The sequence below is a fragment of the Lathamus discolor genome, chromosome 6 (assembly GCF_037157495.1).
Source record: "Lathamus discolor isolate bLatDis1 chromosome 6, bLatDis1.hap1, whole genome shotgun sequence".
NCBI lineage: Eukaryota > Metazoa > Chordata > Aves > Psittaciformes > Psittacidae > Lathamus > Lathamus discolor.
The window spans coordinates 40,300,787-40,314,019 of NC_088889.1; the positions used below are offsets into that span (position 1 = coordinate 40,300,787).

The window sequence follows — 13,233 nt, forward strand, 5'->3', positions numbered from 1 at the left end:
ACCTTATGTTCAGTACAGTATATTAATTTTCAAGAGAAAAACACCCCACTGTTATTTATTGAGATGTAATGTTTCTGCTTGAAGATCAGAGGGTTAACAAAAGTTATTGCAGAAGCTCAATATTGACATCTAGTCATCTCTTACCGTAGAGAGGATGCTTTTCCTAAGATTGTTATTCCTTCATATTTCCAAATTATGCTGCATTTCCATGTTAGAATCATAGGAAATACAGTCTTACACATTTATGGGTAACTAGCGAAGTAAACATTCATTCCTGGGACTGCTGAAGACTGTCAGGTACAAGACCACTTCTGGAAAAAAAGTGTTGTTGAGATGCAGGCAAGTTTCCTGGAAGCAGTGGGCCACAGTGACAGACTAATGAGTTGGAGGTGGGAGGTTTTTCCCTTATCCATTGGAACTAAAAGTATCAAAAGAAGTGTTAACATGAAAAAGAGACGTGTGTTACGTGTTTATAACCTTGCTCTCTAATCACTAAGTAATCACTAAATATAAAAGAAATCATAATATCAGTATGGCTGTAATTATTCTTTTAATCCCAGAAACTCATAGAATGAGTGTTGTCTTATAAAGAATCAAAATGAAAGCTGGGAAGCAAACAATGTTATTTTTTCCTGAACTTTCTGAACTTACTTTCCCTGGTGAAATAAAATCCAGTCCCAGTGTTATATGGAATCTCCTGCTTGCACTCATGCTGTCTTGCCAAAATGTGTCTTTCCATGAGTTTCTGATTATCATATCTGTCTTCCAGTTGATGCTGAAAACATATCTTTTCTTTCTGCCTTCTAGCAGAAAAAGAGAAAGTGAAGTAGCTTTAGGGAAAGTTGTGATTGAGTGATACTGGCTACAACTACCAATTTCAGTATCTTCCCCACTCTAACATATTATAACCAGGTCAGTGTTTCTCTTATGTGCAGTATGTCAGATAGACAGCCTTCTGGTGCACAATTCCAGTCTAGTTAGTGAAAACTCCTGAGGAACAGATGATGTCTCAGTTTGACTGTATACCTGTGTGCAAGGGTGAGCCCTGGTTATGAAGGAGCTGTTTGTTTGGGTTTTTAAATATTGTGTTTTCAGTGCTAATATTGCAATAGCAGTATATTTTTAATTTCCTTAATTTCTTCCTCCGTTCTACAAAAAAGAAATCTCTGTTGGCACAAGCACTACACATTTGTTTGAAAATGTTTGTGTACCTGTATGTGCTAGTCATGCATACATGAGCACCTAAAATTAATACTGGATCAACATTGAAATAAATCTAGCTGAATTTATTTCAATATGTGGAGCTGCTTGGCATGCATTTGAAGTTCTCCATCCGGGAATTTTTAACATCGTAGAAAATCATAATCACTGCATGTGTGCACAATTTGCAATCCTCAGGATGCTGCTTTAGAAAAGTTGCAGTTATAAGAGGTGTGAATGATACATATTGAGGGGTAAAGATGAGATCAGTGTATCGTTACACATACTAATCTCGTATGTAACGTCATCATGCATATTTTTGACTGAATCCTATGGTTCTTCCTTTGTGGCTGTACGAAATACTTTTGAGACTATGTAAATATAACCTGTGTAAATCTCTGCCTAAGTCAATAGAGAGTTTGCAAGTTAAACTACAGAGAGAGACCTTTCATTTCAGAGGATGTTAATTCATGTAATTAGCTACAAGTTGAACAAGAGCAATGATAACAAATTTGTTACTTGCCAAAGCTGAAGAGAGAGGCAGAGGATAATAAACTGCCATATGTTGTGATGCTTCAGTTCATGTTTATTTTCTGAAATAGCTTGGATATCTACTTTCTTTTTCCAACATGGACCTTTCTGTTTCCTGTCTAACAGCTTCTTTACAGCTCAGTAAACTTAGAATCGGTTCAAATTTTTAATTTTTAAATTTTAACTTCTCTGAAATATTGAGCATGGAAATACCAGTTTTTATATTCTTCCAACACATACATTTACTAAAGTACAGATATATCTTATGCCTTCAGTTTATATGCTTTGCTCAGAAGGAATATTAGGAAATTCATCTCTAGCTGTAACATTCTCAGAAAAGTTCGAGCGCTTTAAAACAGGTTTTTAAGGTGACTTCAGATTATCATTATTAAATAATACTGAAATAGGTATAGAGATCTGTGAAGTAATGATGTGAAATAGTTTTAAATTAATTCAACATAGTTTCTTTTTTTCTGGCAGTAACAGATTTAGGGGAGGGAAAGGGGCTTAAGTTTTAAGTAAATTCACAATTGCAGTCCTGAAGATAAAACTTCTTCATAGAAAAATAAGGTAAGTCTGGTTATTGTGGGAAGTAACTCTTGTTGGCGGTCATTTAAGCTCTTTATTGTTATTCCTAACCTTAAAAGCACATCTGCAACTTTTTAAGTGGTAGGTAGTAAAAACCAAATCTGAGCAATAAAGGATTCTATCAAAAAGAAACCAGCAAAAAGTTGAGAAAGCTGTTTTTGCCTTAGTCTTCAAGTGCCTACCCCATAAAAAGACTGCGAGGCATAGCGTGGGTTCTTGCAATTAGTTGAATTGTGTGTAAGAGATACTTAGTCTTGGCTATACTGAGGATCTGATAGTATGTAGTGTTCCTAGAACATACCAGGAGATCTGAAAAGGAGTGAGAAGGTTCTTTATTTTGCTGGATGATGTGACGAGGTCTGAAAATACCTCTGTACAATTCCTAGGGGTCCATGTTGGAACTGCAGTTTTCATTGCAGTTAACTGTGATTTGTACTGATTTGTACATTAGCAGTCTCAACAGAGACAAAGTAACTAATTTAAAGGATCATAACAAATGTTCTGGTCTCTTCCTAAACAAAAGTGGTTTTACTTTAATGTTAACCGTTGTCAGGCTGCAGGATGTTTTTCAGTAGCAGAGTCGTTAATTTGGTAGTTCTCGTAAATGTCACATTTGCTTGAGTAAAACTGGAAGAAGAGGGGGTGGTAAGCCTCCATTAAGTATTTAGTTTTGCATTTTGAAGATGAAAGACAAAACATCCTTCTAGGGAAGAAGGGTGTATATTTAAATTATCCATTATGTATAGTCGTATACATACAGTTCTGTACAGGGCCAGCCCTTCCCTGTCATTTACAAACTTTAGGTATACTCTATATTACATGCGCCATAATATTAATAATAATATGATAGTGTTCTTTGTGATATTTCAGTAATTTATATATTCATACAAATTCTAAAATAGTAATAGTTTGTTACTTCAATAGACAATGGTTTTCCAGAAAACTTACTTCTCTTTGGAGTTGTGTATTTTTCTGAAGATGTAAATTCACTGCAGGGTACTACTGTTAAGCTAATTTGTATTCCAGGTAACCATTTTCTGAACAATCTAGCTGGAAAAATATTGGTTGAATTACTGAACTTATTGGCACAGCCCTAGCTTTAACTGTATTTCCAAATGCTCCATGGTCTCACTGTTTGTTCTCATGCATGTTAACATTTAAAACTGTGTTCTGATGGTCTAACTCATTTATATTACATTCTGTTCTGGATATTATGTACGTGTGGTTTTAACACTCTAGTACTGGAAAAAGTATTTTTGTTGTACTTAAGAAAACAAGGCTTTGGATTTTACTGGCTTTTAAAGTCAACTAATTAGGATGTAGTGGTAAATAAATACAGTCTCTGTAAATTTTAGTGCATGTTACATATACTTTTTTCCTACAGACATTGATGATGCTCAAATTCTTCCACGTCCACCTCGAGTCAGGCATTTTTCACAGAGTGAGGATGCTCCAAGTGAAGTTTTTGGTGCTTTAAATGAGGAACAGCCACTGCCACGAAGCAGCAGCACCTCTGACATCCTGGAACCGTTCACAGTTGAACGAGCCAAAGGTGCAGTTCCTGTCATTGACAATTCATCCCATCATGCTCCAAGCTTACAGAGTTCCACTGAGACCTCTTCAATGCATAGATCCACTGAAAGCCATACCACTGATACAAATAGCAGAGAGTCCTCCTTGGAAGTTGGGGATAGCATTTATGATCATCTTTGTCATTTAATAGGGCCGGTAGAATTTGCAAACACAGCCTTTGAACAAAGCCAATATGTTGACCTTGAAGGTGAAGATGACCTCCTTTCCTCTCTGAGAGAATATCTTAAAGAAGAACTTTGCGGTAACTTTGAGATAGATAAATGTGAGGCTTCTGATCATGAAGTTGATACATCAATAAATAGGAATGATAGATTACCACTGGATGGATTAGAACATAGAAATCAGACTGGTCAATGCACGAATAGCGTCACTGTTACAGAAAGAGCCGATAACACAGAGCTGCACTTAGAGCAAAACCAAAGTGGTTTTGTAAGTACTATCACACCTACTCAAGTAGACATTTTTACAAGAAACCAAGCGCTCGATAAAGCCAGACAATTAAATGTTGATAAACAATATGAAAGCATATTTGATCGTGGGCCAAGTAGTCCTAGCAACAAAGAAGGGAAGAGATACCTGTACAGGCAAGCAGCCACCGAAGCTGATGTAGATTTAGTTGTGGAAGCAGCAGTAGCTGAAAAGCATAAAAGTGCCCAATTTAATGAAAAAGTAACCAACTCACGTGTCATGCATGCAAAGAAAATTCTTCCTAAAACACAAGTTAACCCTCAAATGCCTCACATCATAGGCACAAGCAAACTATCGCCAACTAAAAGGAGTATATCAGAAACTGTAACTCATAGGGCCAAAATCATGAAAATAACAACTAAAAAAAGAAATAGTGTTCATGTTACTTTTAGGCCATCTACAGAATCAATTCAGTTTTACAATCCTCTTGAGAACAAAGAGGCTGCTTGGAAAGCAAGACTTCGTAAGCTTGGTGGCTTCAGTAGTAGTGGTAGTAGCAGCAGCAACAACAGTACCAGTACAAGCACTAGCTCATCATCTGTCACGGAACTGGTTAGACCTGGAATATACAGACCTCTAGATGCGATCAATGCTGCTTCAGCTGGCAGCAAGCAAATTAAGGAATCTACAGAAGCTCAAGCAGCCCTGTTGCAAAAAGAAGGTATTGCAGTTAACCAGTTCCATAATCGTAGCACCTTTAGAGCATCAGGTCAGGAGTCGGCACAACAGCAGGGCTCCCTAGGTGGTGTTTATAAAACTGTTGTACATGCTCTTTCGAAGCCGAAGGCAAATGTTTCCCCACAGAGGCAGAACAGAATGCCAGCAGAGGCTCCACTGAGGGATCTGTACAGTCATGTAATGGGCTATTTTGGAAGGAAAGCTGCAGGTGAGCACTAACAAGTGTGCAGAGCGCAAAAGGAGAAAGGCAGCACCAGTTTGGCTTAATGCAACTGAAGCAAGCTCTGATAAGCAATCAAAAGGCTTTGGGATGATCACTGCTTTCCCTGTTTGGTTATGCATGCGCCTACAGCCAGCTGATTTTTCTCCCAGCATAAAGTTACTTTTACATACTTTAAATTACTAATTTTCCTTTTCAAGATATTTAGTTGAACCTCTTTGCTGCTGAAGACCGTCAGGTTAGGGAAGAGGAAGAGACAGTAAATGACCTAATAAAGGATTAAGCCATAAGAGGTTTGAATTTTCATCTGCTACGCAGAGCCTTAAAATTCAGCTTACTGAATGATTGGCAAACGCATATTTTATCCGAATGTGCTTTTCCACTCTGAGTGTAGTTTGTCAGAAGGACCTGGCTCAACCAGCTAGGTTGAACTAATTGTATTTCTGGTTCATTTAGTGTGTTTTCTTCTTCCTCCTCCTCTTCCTTCTTTTCCTCCTCCAAACCAAAAAAGCCCCTCAAATTTGTATTTGGAGGTCAGTTTAGGTAACTTTCAAAAAATAGTCTGAAACAAAAATCTTCTGTTACTGGAGTGATTGGATTGTGGCAGTTCTCTGAGTCCAATCATAAGGTTTTTTGTTCGGGTCTTTTTCAAAACGTGCTCTAGACCTTTCTATATTAATTTTTCAAATTTGATGCAGTTACATCTTGTCAACATCTTTCATTGCTTTCTTTTTTCTTGGAATCATGGGTGTTCATGAAGGTCTCATGATAATAGTCTTTCTCCTGCTAACTATGAGACCTCTGTGGACTGATCAAAAAAGAAGGCTGGCACTCTAATATCCATTGTCTTAGTTCACAAAACCTTAAATGAGCAATAAAATAACTTTCAGCAGTAATGTAGGTTTTCTTTTTTCCCCCCATTGTTATGCTGGCATGATTAACAAAGGATTCTGTAATGCATCCTGCATCAAGATGTTAATGCCACCTGAGGGCAGTCTTTATAAGCATAGCACCAGAAGAACGTGACTGTCATGAGTCTCAAAAAAGTAATTTGCTTCTCTGCAGAATATAGACTTCTGGAAAACAGGTATCTAGAAAGCACTAGTTTTAGAAGTAGCTTTTATTTGAAATCTGTAGCATTTAACAGAGCCTCATTATTAGAATAAGTTGTGCTGTGGTCTCACGAGAGACGACACTGAGGGAAAAATTCTTACAGAGAAAACATAAGCTGAAATAACTTGAAGAATTTAAAGGTGAAGATCATGATGTCAGGTGTAACAGCCACAGTTATATATGAACTGTATAGTTATATTGAAAATGTAACACTGGTAAATGAGTGAACTTCATGACTTGTTCATAACCATTGACCATCCAGAATTTGGCGTTTCATTCCATGAACTAGCACGTGATTTTATTATATAACATTTTCTTTGCACTATTTATACTAACTGTATACAGTGCCATATTGACATTTGTCATTAGTATATATTACAGCCTACTTTACATTTTTGATCACATTGTTTTTCATTAGGAATGCAGTGAAGGAGCCTGTAGGAATAATAAAATTTTTAGGATTTGTTACTTATGATATGGAGGAAGAATGTATGCTGTATCCTTAAAGCAAGCATTAACAACTTTGAGTAGTGCTTACCTGTAAGCTTCTTGCTCTTAAAGGTGGTCCTGGAAATTGACTAACCCCTGCTTAGTGGGAAGAAGAAGCTGTACTAATTCTTGAAGTAGAATCTGCTTTAAAATAGGGAAAATCTTAAAATGCATGTTTGGCCATTTTTATTTTTTTATTTCTGTTAATTAGCAGGTTTTTTCATTTGTTACCTTTTGTTTTGGAAATGTTTCCATGTGTTCTTTACTATATACGGTTGTTCATTTGCTTTTAGCTAATAGAGAGGACATGAGTCAAAAGCTGCACCCTATTGATACTGACATTGGCAGTAACAATACAAATGTTCCTGATCTCATGGATGAATTTATAGCTGAGAGACTCCGCAGTGGTAGTGCACTGGTAAGTCTCTAAACTTCCTACATTTCAGTATGTAAGTCTGCATATACATGTGAACTCATCAGTGATGTTATAAATAAGTTCACTAAAATGTATTTCTCTGGATTTTATGAATCAGAAGGAATTAAGACTATCACTTAGCTTTTCCTTGCCTTTGACCTAGGTTCATGCCATTTTATGCTGTTTGTAATTTCGTATCTGCTAAATCTTCATTGCGGAAGCAGTGCAGAAGTTACTGTCAGGTGGATAGTCTCATTCAACTTGACAAAAACCAGCCAAGATAAGTTAGAATAAATACTTCTAAACTGCCACTGATTTTGTAATCTAGCACACAAATAAATATGTTTTCTTAAAACAGTGCCAACTTAGTAAGATTAATTTTAGGTTGGTGTATCTATTAAATGCTAAAACGTGTCATGAAAAGCTTGTCAGTCTGAGTAGATCTCTAACTAGTAGTAGGGTGGTAAAAGAATACAGAAGCAACTGGGCACAGTGTAAAAGGACATTGTTATTTTTCGTAAAATGTCTTTTCTACTCTTACCTCTCTTCCGCCTGAAGCAAACCTATCTGTAAAAAAAAAAAAAAAAGCCTTAAAGAGACACCAAATAGAACACCACCAGACTTTTACAGGAGCAAACCTAAGTGCCTTATTTCTGCTATATGCATGTCTTTGGTGTCCAAGTCAATACCAAGGTTTTGGCTTAATCATAAGAAAATTAATGCGTGAATTAGTAAATTCATTTGCTTGTGGTGTACATTAAGTTTTTGCTCATAGCATGGTAGTCTGTAGGCCAGAAAACACAAAATTCTGTTACAATTTTTTCCTGCTTGTGTCTGGAACCAAAGGTAGCAAATTTTCTTTAGTGATTTAGGCATAATCTGGAGGTAATATACTTTTTACTATTTTTCTCTCTCAAGTCTTCCCTAATACATGTGTGGCACTTGCTAGTCTGAACTCTAGCCTTTTAAGGTATGTGTCCAAAAATTCATTCTGCAAATAAAATCTATATTTATGAAATTCTGGGACTGCACATGTTCTTCACTTACTGCTGACTTTTGGAAAGTCTTGTCTGTGTATGTAGTATGATGGCAGTTTCTGGTTTGGGTACTTTTAAACTATTTGTTACATTCTGACCTTTGCAAATGTGGGATTGCTTTTCCCATTTTATGTAAAAAACAAACATACAAGATCGTAAGGTAACTTACGTCTTTTTATTATTTAGAATGTGACAAGAAGAGGAAGCAGTCCTGGCAGCCTGGAAGTTCCTAAAGACCTTCCTGATATATTGAACAAACAGAACCAAATGCGTCCTATAGACGACCCAGGCGTGCCTTCTGAATGGACGTCACCTGCCAGCGCGGGCAGCAGTGACCTCATCAGTTCAGACAGCCACTCTGACTCCTTCAGTGCCTTCCAGTATGATGGGCGCAAATTTGAAAGCAAGTATATTTTCCCAAAATTAATATAGCGTTTCTTATTGCTTGCTTGCTTGCTTTCCCTTTTTTTAATTTCTTTTTTAAACTTTTTTTTATTTCTGCTCTATTTTTGGTCAAGTTATATGGCAGCGGTTTTCTGTAAAGAGAGCTTATTTTGATTTCCCATTGAAATCATTAACAAGTTAATGGAGCAAGTAGAGTCCTTGGGAGAGGCTACTGTGGTTTTAGTATACTATATGAATCAGCACTGGAATACTACTGTACAAAAAGCAGAACAACAGTGAACAGAAGTTACAAAGCAATGTTGTCTTCTCCCTGGAGTGTATCCATCTGTTCTGTACAAAATATAAAAATGAAAAGTTACTTATTTTGGAACTTTTAATTCTTCTGAAAACATTTAAGTAAAACTTGAATGTTTTTTAGTATTTTAACAGCAGTCTTTCTGTGGCAATAGATTAATCAAGACAGTAAGTGTAATATCACAGTAAAATTAGTATGTTTTGCGTAATAACATAATGCTTTTTATTTGTTTCATTTATTCATTTGCACCCTTGTTCAACAGAAGTGATCATTATGGTTGCCAGAGATTATGACTTTCTGTGTTGTGTAAGAAAGAAATAATGTTTACGTGGTAGAATTTCTTGAAGAAATTACAGTTTTAGGTATGTAGATGTTGTGCAACTTGATGATCATATTTAAACCGGCGTTTCAGCATGACGTTTTTTCTTTAGTGTTGAAGAAAACATTTGTTAGACTATCATTTGCCATTATATTTTTAGTTTGAAGTTAGCGTTTTACCAGCCAACTTGGACATTTCTTCCAGCTTATAGATTTTGGAAGTAAATTCCTTAATGTATGTTTCCATTATTCTCACTTTATTCTCATGTAGGTGCACTTACAGCAACTAAGCAGAATATAGGACATGCAATAGGAATGTCTCCTCCGGAAGTACAGTCGCAGTTTCATGACAGAAGCGAGAATATTCATAATAATAAATTACTTTCTATTGTTACATTTTATGTAAATTTGCAGAAGTGTATTCGCAACATAGGAGATGCACATGCATGTTTTCCATGGAGGAATTTGGACGTCCTGGGCTTTTGTTTTCTATATTAATGGTATTTTTAGGTTGTCAGTTAATACCATGCTTTCCTCCTACAGATTTTAGCTTTGGCACTGAGGCAGGGACACCAGCTTCCATTGACGTCAATGCAATTTCAGGACAGCAGCAGAGTGCCGAGGAGCAAGAAGTGGCCAGTCTAACTACACTTCACATAGATTCGGAAACAAGTAGTCTCAATCAGCAACCATTGTCTGCTGAAGCTGCAACTATTACTGGTAAAGTAGTTAAAAAAACTTTAAAAAAAGCATGTATTTCAGATATTTTCCACCTACGTTGAAGAATGCAAGTTCCAGCTTCTGCAATGAATCTGTATTCTATACAAGATGATTTTTCAATTCAAATTATTTTTTGATTGCTATTGAAAAGTAATGTATTAAGTAACATAAGTGGAAAACCTTTGTCTGACTTAGTTACCCATATGATCCTTGGCTTGATGTTAAACATATTTTAAATTTTTCATGAGAAAATCTATACAGTCACCAGGGAGAAAACTTACCACATAACTTATACCAGGTCTCTTACAGGTGTCCTATTCCGGGTAGTCAAATGGCTGATTTTTGGCAATAGTTTTTTCCTTGGAAGGCTTTGAAAGTGCTCTTTTAAATCAGTGTATCATGCTGAAGTGTCATGGAATTCTTCTACATATGTATGTCTTAACCTCTCTGTATGTTGTCTGTTGTGTAACTGAGAGGAATTTTTAGTATGCAAAATGTTAGTTATTGTGCCATGTAAGATCTGTTTCCATTTGTGTAACTTAAGAATTCTTTTTTTTTTTTTATTACTTTCCCTGTTGATTTCATGAAAAAATAAGCCTGTTTGGAAGCCGTGTTTTACAGTCTCAGTTGATGAGCTTGAGCCTCCACCAGTTTACTTTCCAACTGTTTCTTGAGAAAGAGGAAATAACGATTAGGTTAACATCCACCAAGAGATGCAGTTTACCCAAATTGAATGGCCTTTCTTTTTGAAAGAGAGAATCTTCCTCTCTGAGAAGTATTTGGAAGAATGGTCTCCTGCCAGAATTTGTAAATGAGAAGTAAAGATGTCCATAGTCATTTTCATGCTCCTTGTTCCGTAACTGGTATGCACTACCATTCCTGTTGCAACCCTTGGAACAAGTACCTACTTACCTATGAAAGCTTATACCTACATACAGTGTCATCTTCTCTGTGAGAAATCAAATTCTGCATTTTCAGGTATATTGAAAGACATCTTTACTTCCCTGGCCACAATTTCACTTTCTAAAATTGCCTTTCTGCTGAAAGCAGCATGGTATTAGCTGTTCAGCTTGTTCAGCAATGTTCAGCTTGACTTTTGTTCTCTTCTTTTTCTATTTGTTTTGTGCTTTTTGAAAGTCCTTGCAGAAAATATATTCTTTTTCTGCTTGTTTTTATATGTTAATAATTTCATTACTGTTTGGTGTCTTTGTCTAAGTTTGCACTATAATTGCATTAATAAGATTGCAACTAACAATTGAGTTATCCATTGAGAGATTCTGTGGCTATCACTTCTTGTTGTTTGGACCAGTGTTTTAGAGGGGCAGCTTTTGTGTGTCACATGCATTTAGCCTAGTTTCCTGAAGAAGCAAGAATTGTGCAATTACACTGTCTCTGTCTGACTGTTCCATGCTCCCAACAATGTTGGAGTCCATTGTCTAATTTCTGATATCTATATATGTATCTATATATAGATACAGGCACACAAACCCCATAAAAGAAAACAGAAGGAGATTATTTTCTTCAAAGTTTTATAAAAGATAGGCAGCTAGCTAGTGAAAATTGCATGAATGCAGAGCGAGACCTCACCTGGAGTATTGTGTGCAGTTCTGGTGTCCTCAACATAAAAAGGACATGGAACTGCTGGAACAAGTCCAGAGGAGAGGGCCACGAGGATGATCAGGGGACTGGAGCACCTCCCGTATGAAGATAGGCTGAAGAAGTTGGGGCTGTTCAGCCTGGAGAAGGCTGCGTGGAGACCTCATAGCAGCCTTCCAGTGTCTGAAGGGGGCCTATAGGGATGCTGAGGAGGGACTCTTCATTAGGGACTGTAGTGACAGGACAAGGGGTAACGGGTTAAAACTTAAGCAGGGGAAGTTTAGATTGGATATAAGGAGGAAATTCTTTCCTTTTAGGATGGTGAGGCACTGGAATGGGTTGCCCAGGGGGGTTGTGAGTGCTCCATCCCTGGCAGTGTTCAAGGCCAGGTTGGATGAAGCCTTGTATGGGATGGTTTAGTGTGAGGTGTCCCTGCCTGTGGCAGGAGGGTTGGAACTAGATGATCTTGAGGTCCTTTCCAACCCTATCTATTCTATGATTCTATGAACTTGAATTCACTGTATTAGACATCAGCAAATCCATGCAGAAACTGGCTCATAAAAAAATGATTTTTCAGTGGTTTGGCAACTCAGAAATCTATGTGTTTCTAAATAGTTTTGCTTTGAAGGTTTTTGTAACGAAAATTTCTCTTTGGTATACAGCACACAATTGAGTTTATTACTGATTGTTGTTTACTAGTCCTAGAACAAGTTGCACTCACGTAGTCCCAGGCAAATTTGGATCCACATACCCTGGAGTATCTCTCGGTGCTTCTGGCAAGACTCCAGAAGTTCAGCAAATTTTCTGTAATTATTTCTGTCCATTCTTTTCCATCATATGAAGGTCTCCCCACTCTTTCTTTCCATCTCATTCCCTTTCTTTCCCTCTGTATCTCACTCTTCCTCACTTTTTCTCCTCTGCATCAGTCTTTCTCACTCTTTCTCTTGATCTACTTTCATCCATCCCCACTTAATGAACAGAATGGAAGAGAAGTAGGAAAGGATTTCTTTGGACAACTTTTAAGTCTAGTTTACAGTGTCTTTATAAGCATGTGAAAAACATGTGGTCAGTAGCAAGAGGAGAGTATCATTACCTGTTGCATGAAACAGTAGTTTGTGTGTGAAACAGTAGTGCAAATCTCTCCTGCATACAGGTGTTGATTTACATTGATGGCAAAAGCTTCATTGCCTGTGCCATTTAAAGAAGGTAGAGACCTTTGCAGTTTAGCGATTAAGGTTATTTACAATTTCTGTTCTGATAACACTGACATTTTCTGTCAAGTTCTTTAAACAATTTGTTCTCTTTACAAGAAAGACCACTTCACAGCCAGTGATTGGGAAAATTGCTATTTTAGGAGACTCACTTTTTCGTTCTGTTCCTAAAGTTCAGTTTCTCTCTAATACTGAGCTTCATATATAATATTTTTGGGTCCCAAGTACATTTGTCTAAAGCTAAAAATAAATAGATTTTAATTCTTCTATTTTAACATGTGCTGATGTTTAGGGAAGTATGTGTTGAATATCTGTTCTCTTATTTTCTGTGATGTGACTGTTCTGGCCAGAGTCAG

At 36.9% G+C, this 13,233-nt stretch overlaps 1 protein-coding gene across 7 annotated transcripts in view; it reads left to right on the forward strand.

The window, feature by feature from the left end:
* Nucleotides 1-13,233, forward strand: part of RALGAPA1 (Ral GTPase activating protein catalytic subunit alpha 1) — a 131,819-nt gene that overhangs the window by 44,510 nt on the left and 74,076 nt on the right. For 3 of the 7 annotated variants that reach the window (XM_065686275.1, XM_065686271.1, XM_065686270.1), the window contains 4 exons: nt 3,704-5,266; nt 7,174-7,298; nt 8,519-8,735; nt 9,894-10,070. In XM_065686275.1, the coding sequence (XP_065542347.1) occupies nt 3,704-5,266; nt 7,174-7,298; nt 8,519-8,735; nt 9,894-10,070 (2,082 nt within the window). The remainder of the gene's footprint in view (nt 1-3,703; nt 5,267-7,173; nt 7,299-8,518; nt 8,736-9,893; nt 10,071-13,233) is intronic. The other 4 variants (XM_065686276.1, XM_065686273.1, XM_065686272.1 and 1 more) reach the window with 3 other exon arrangements.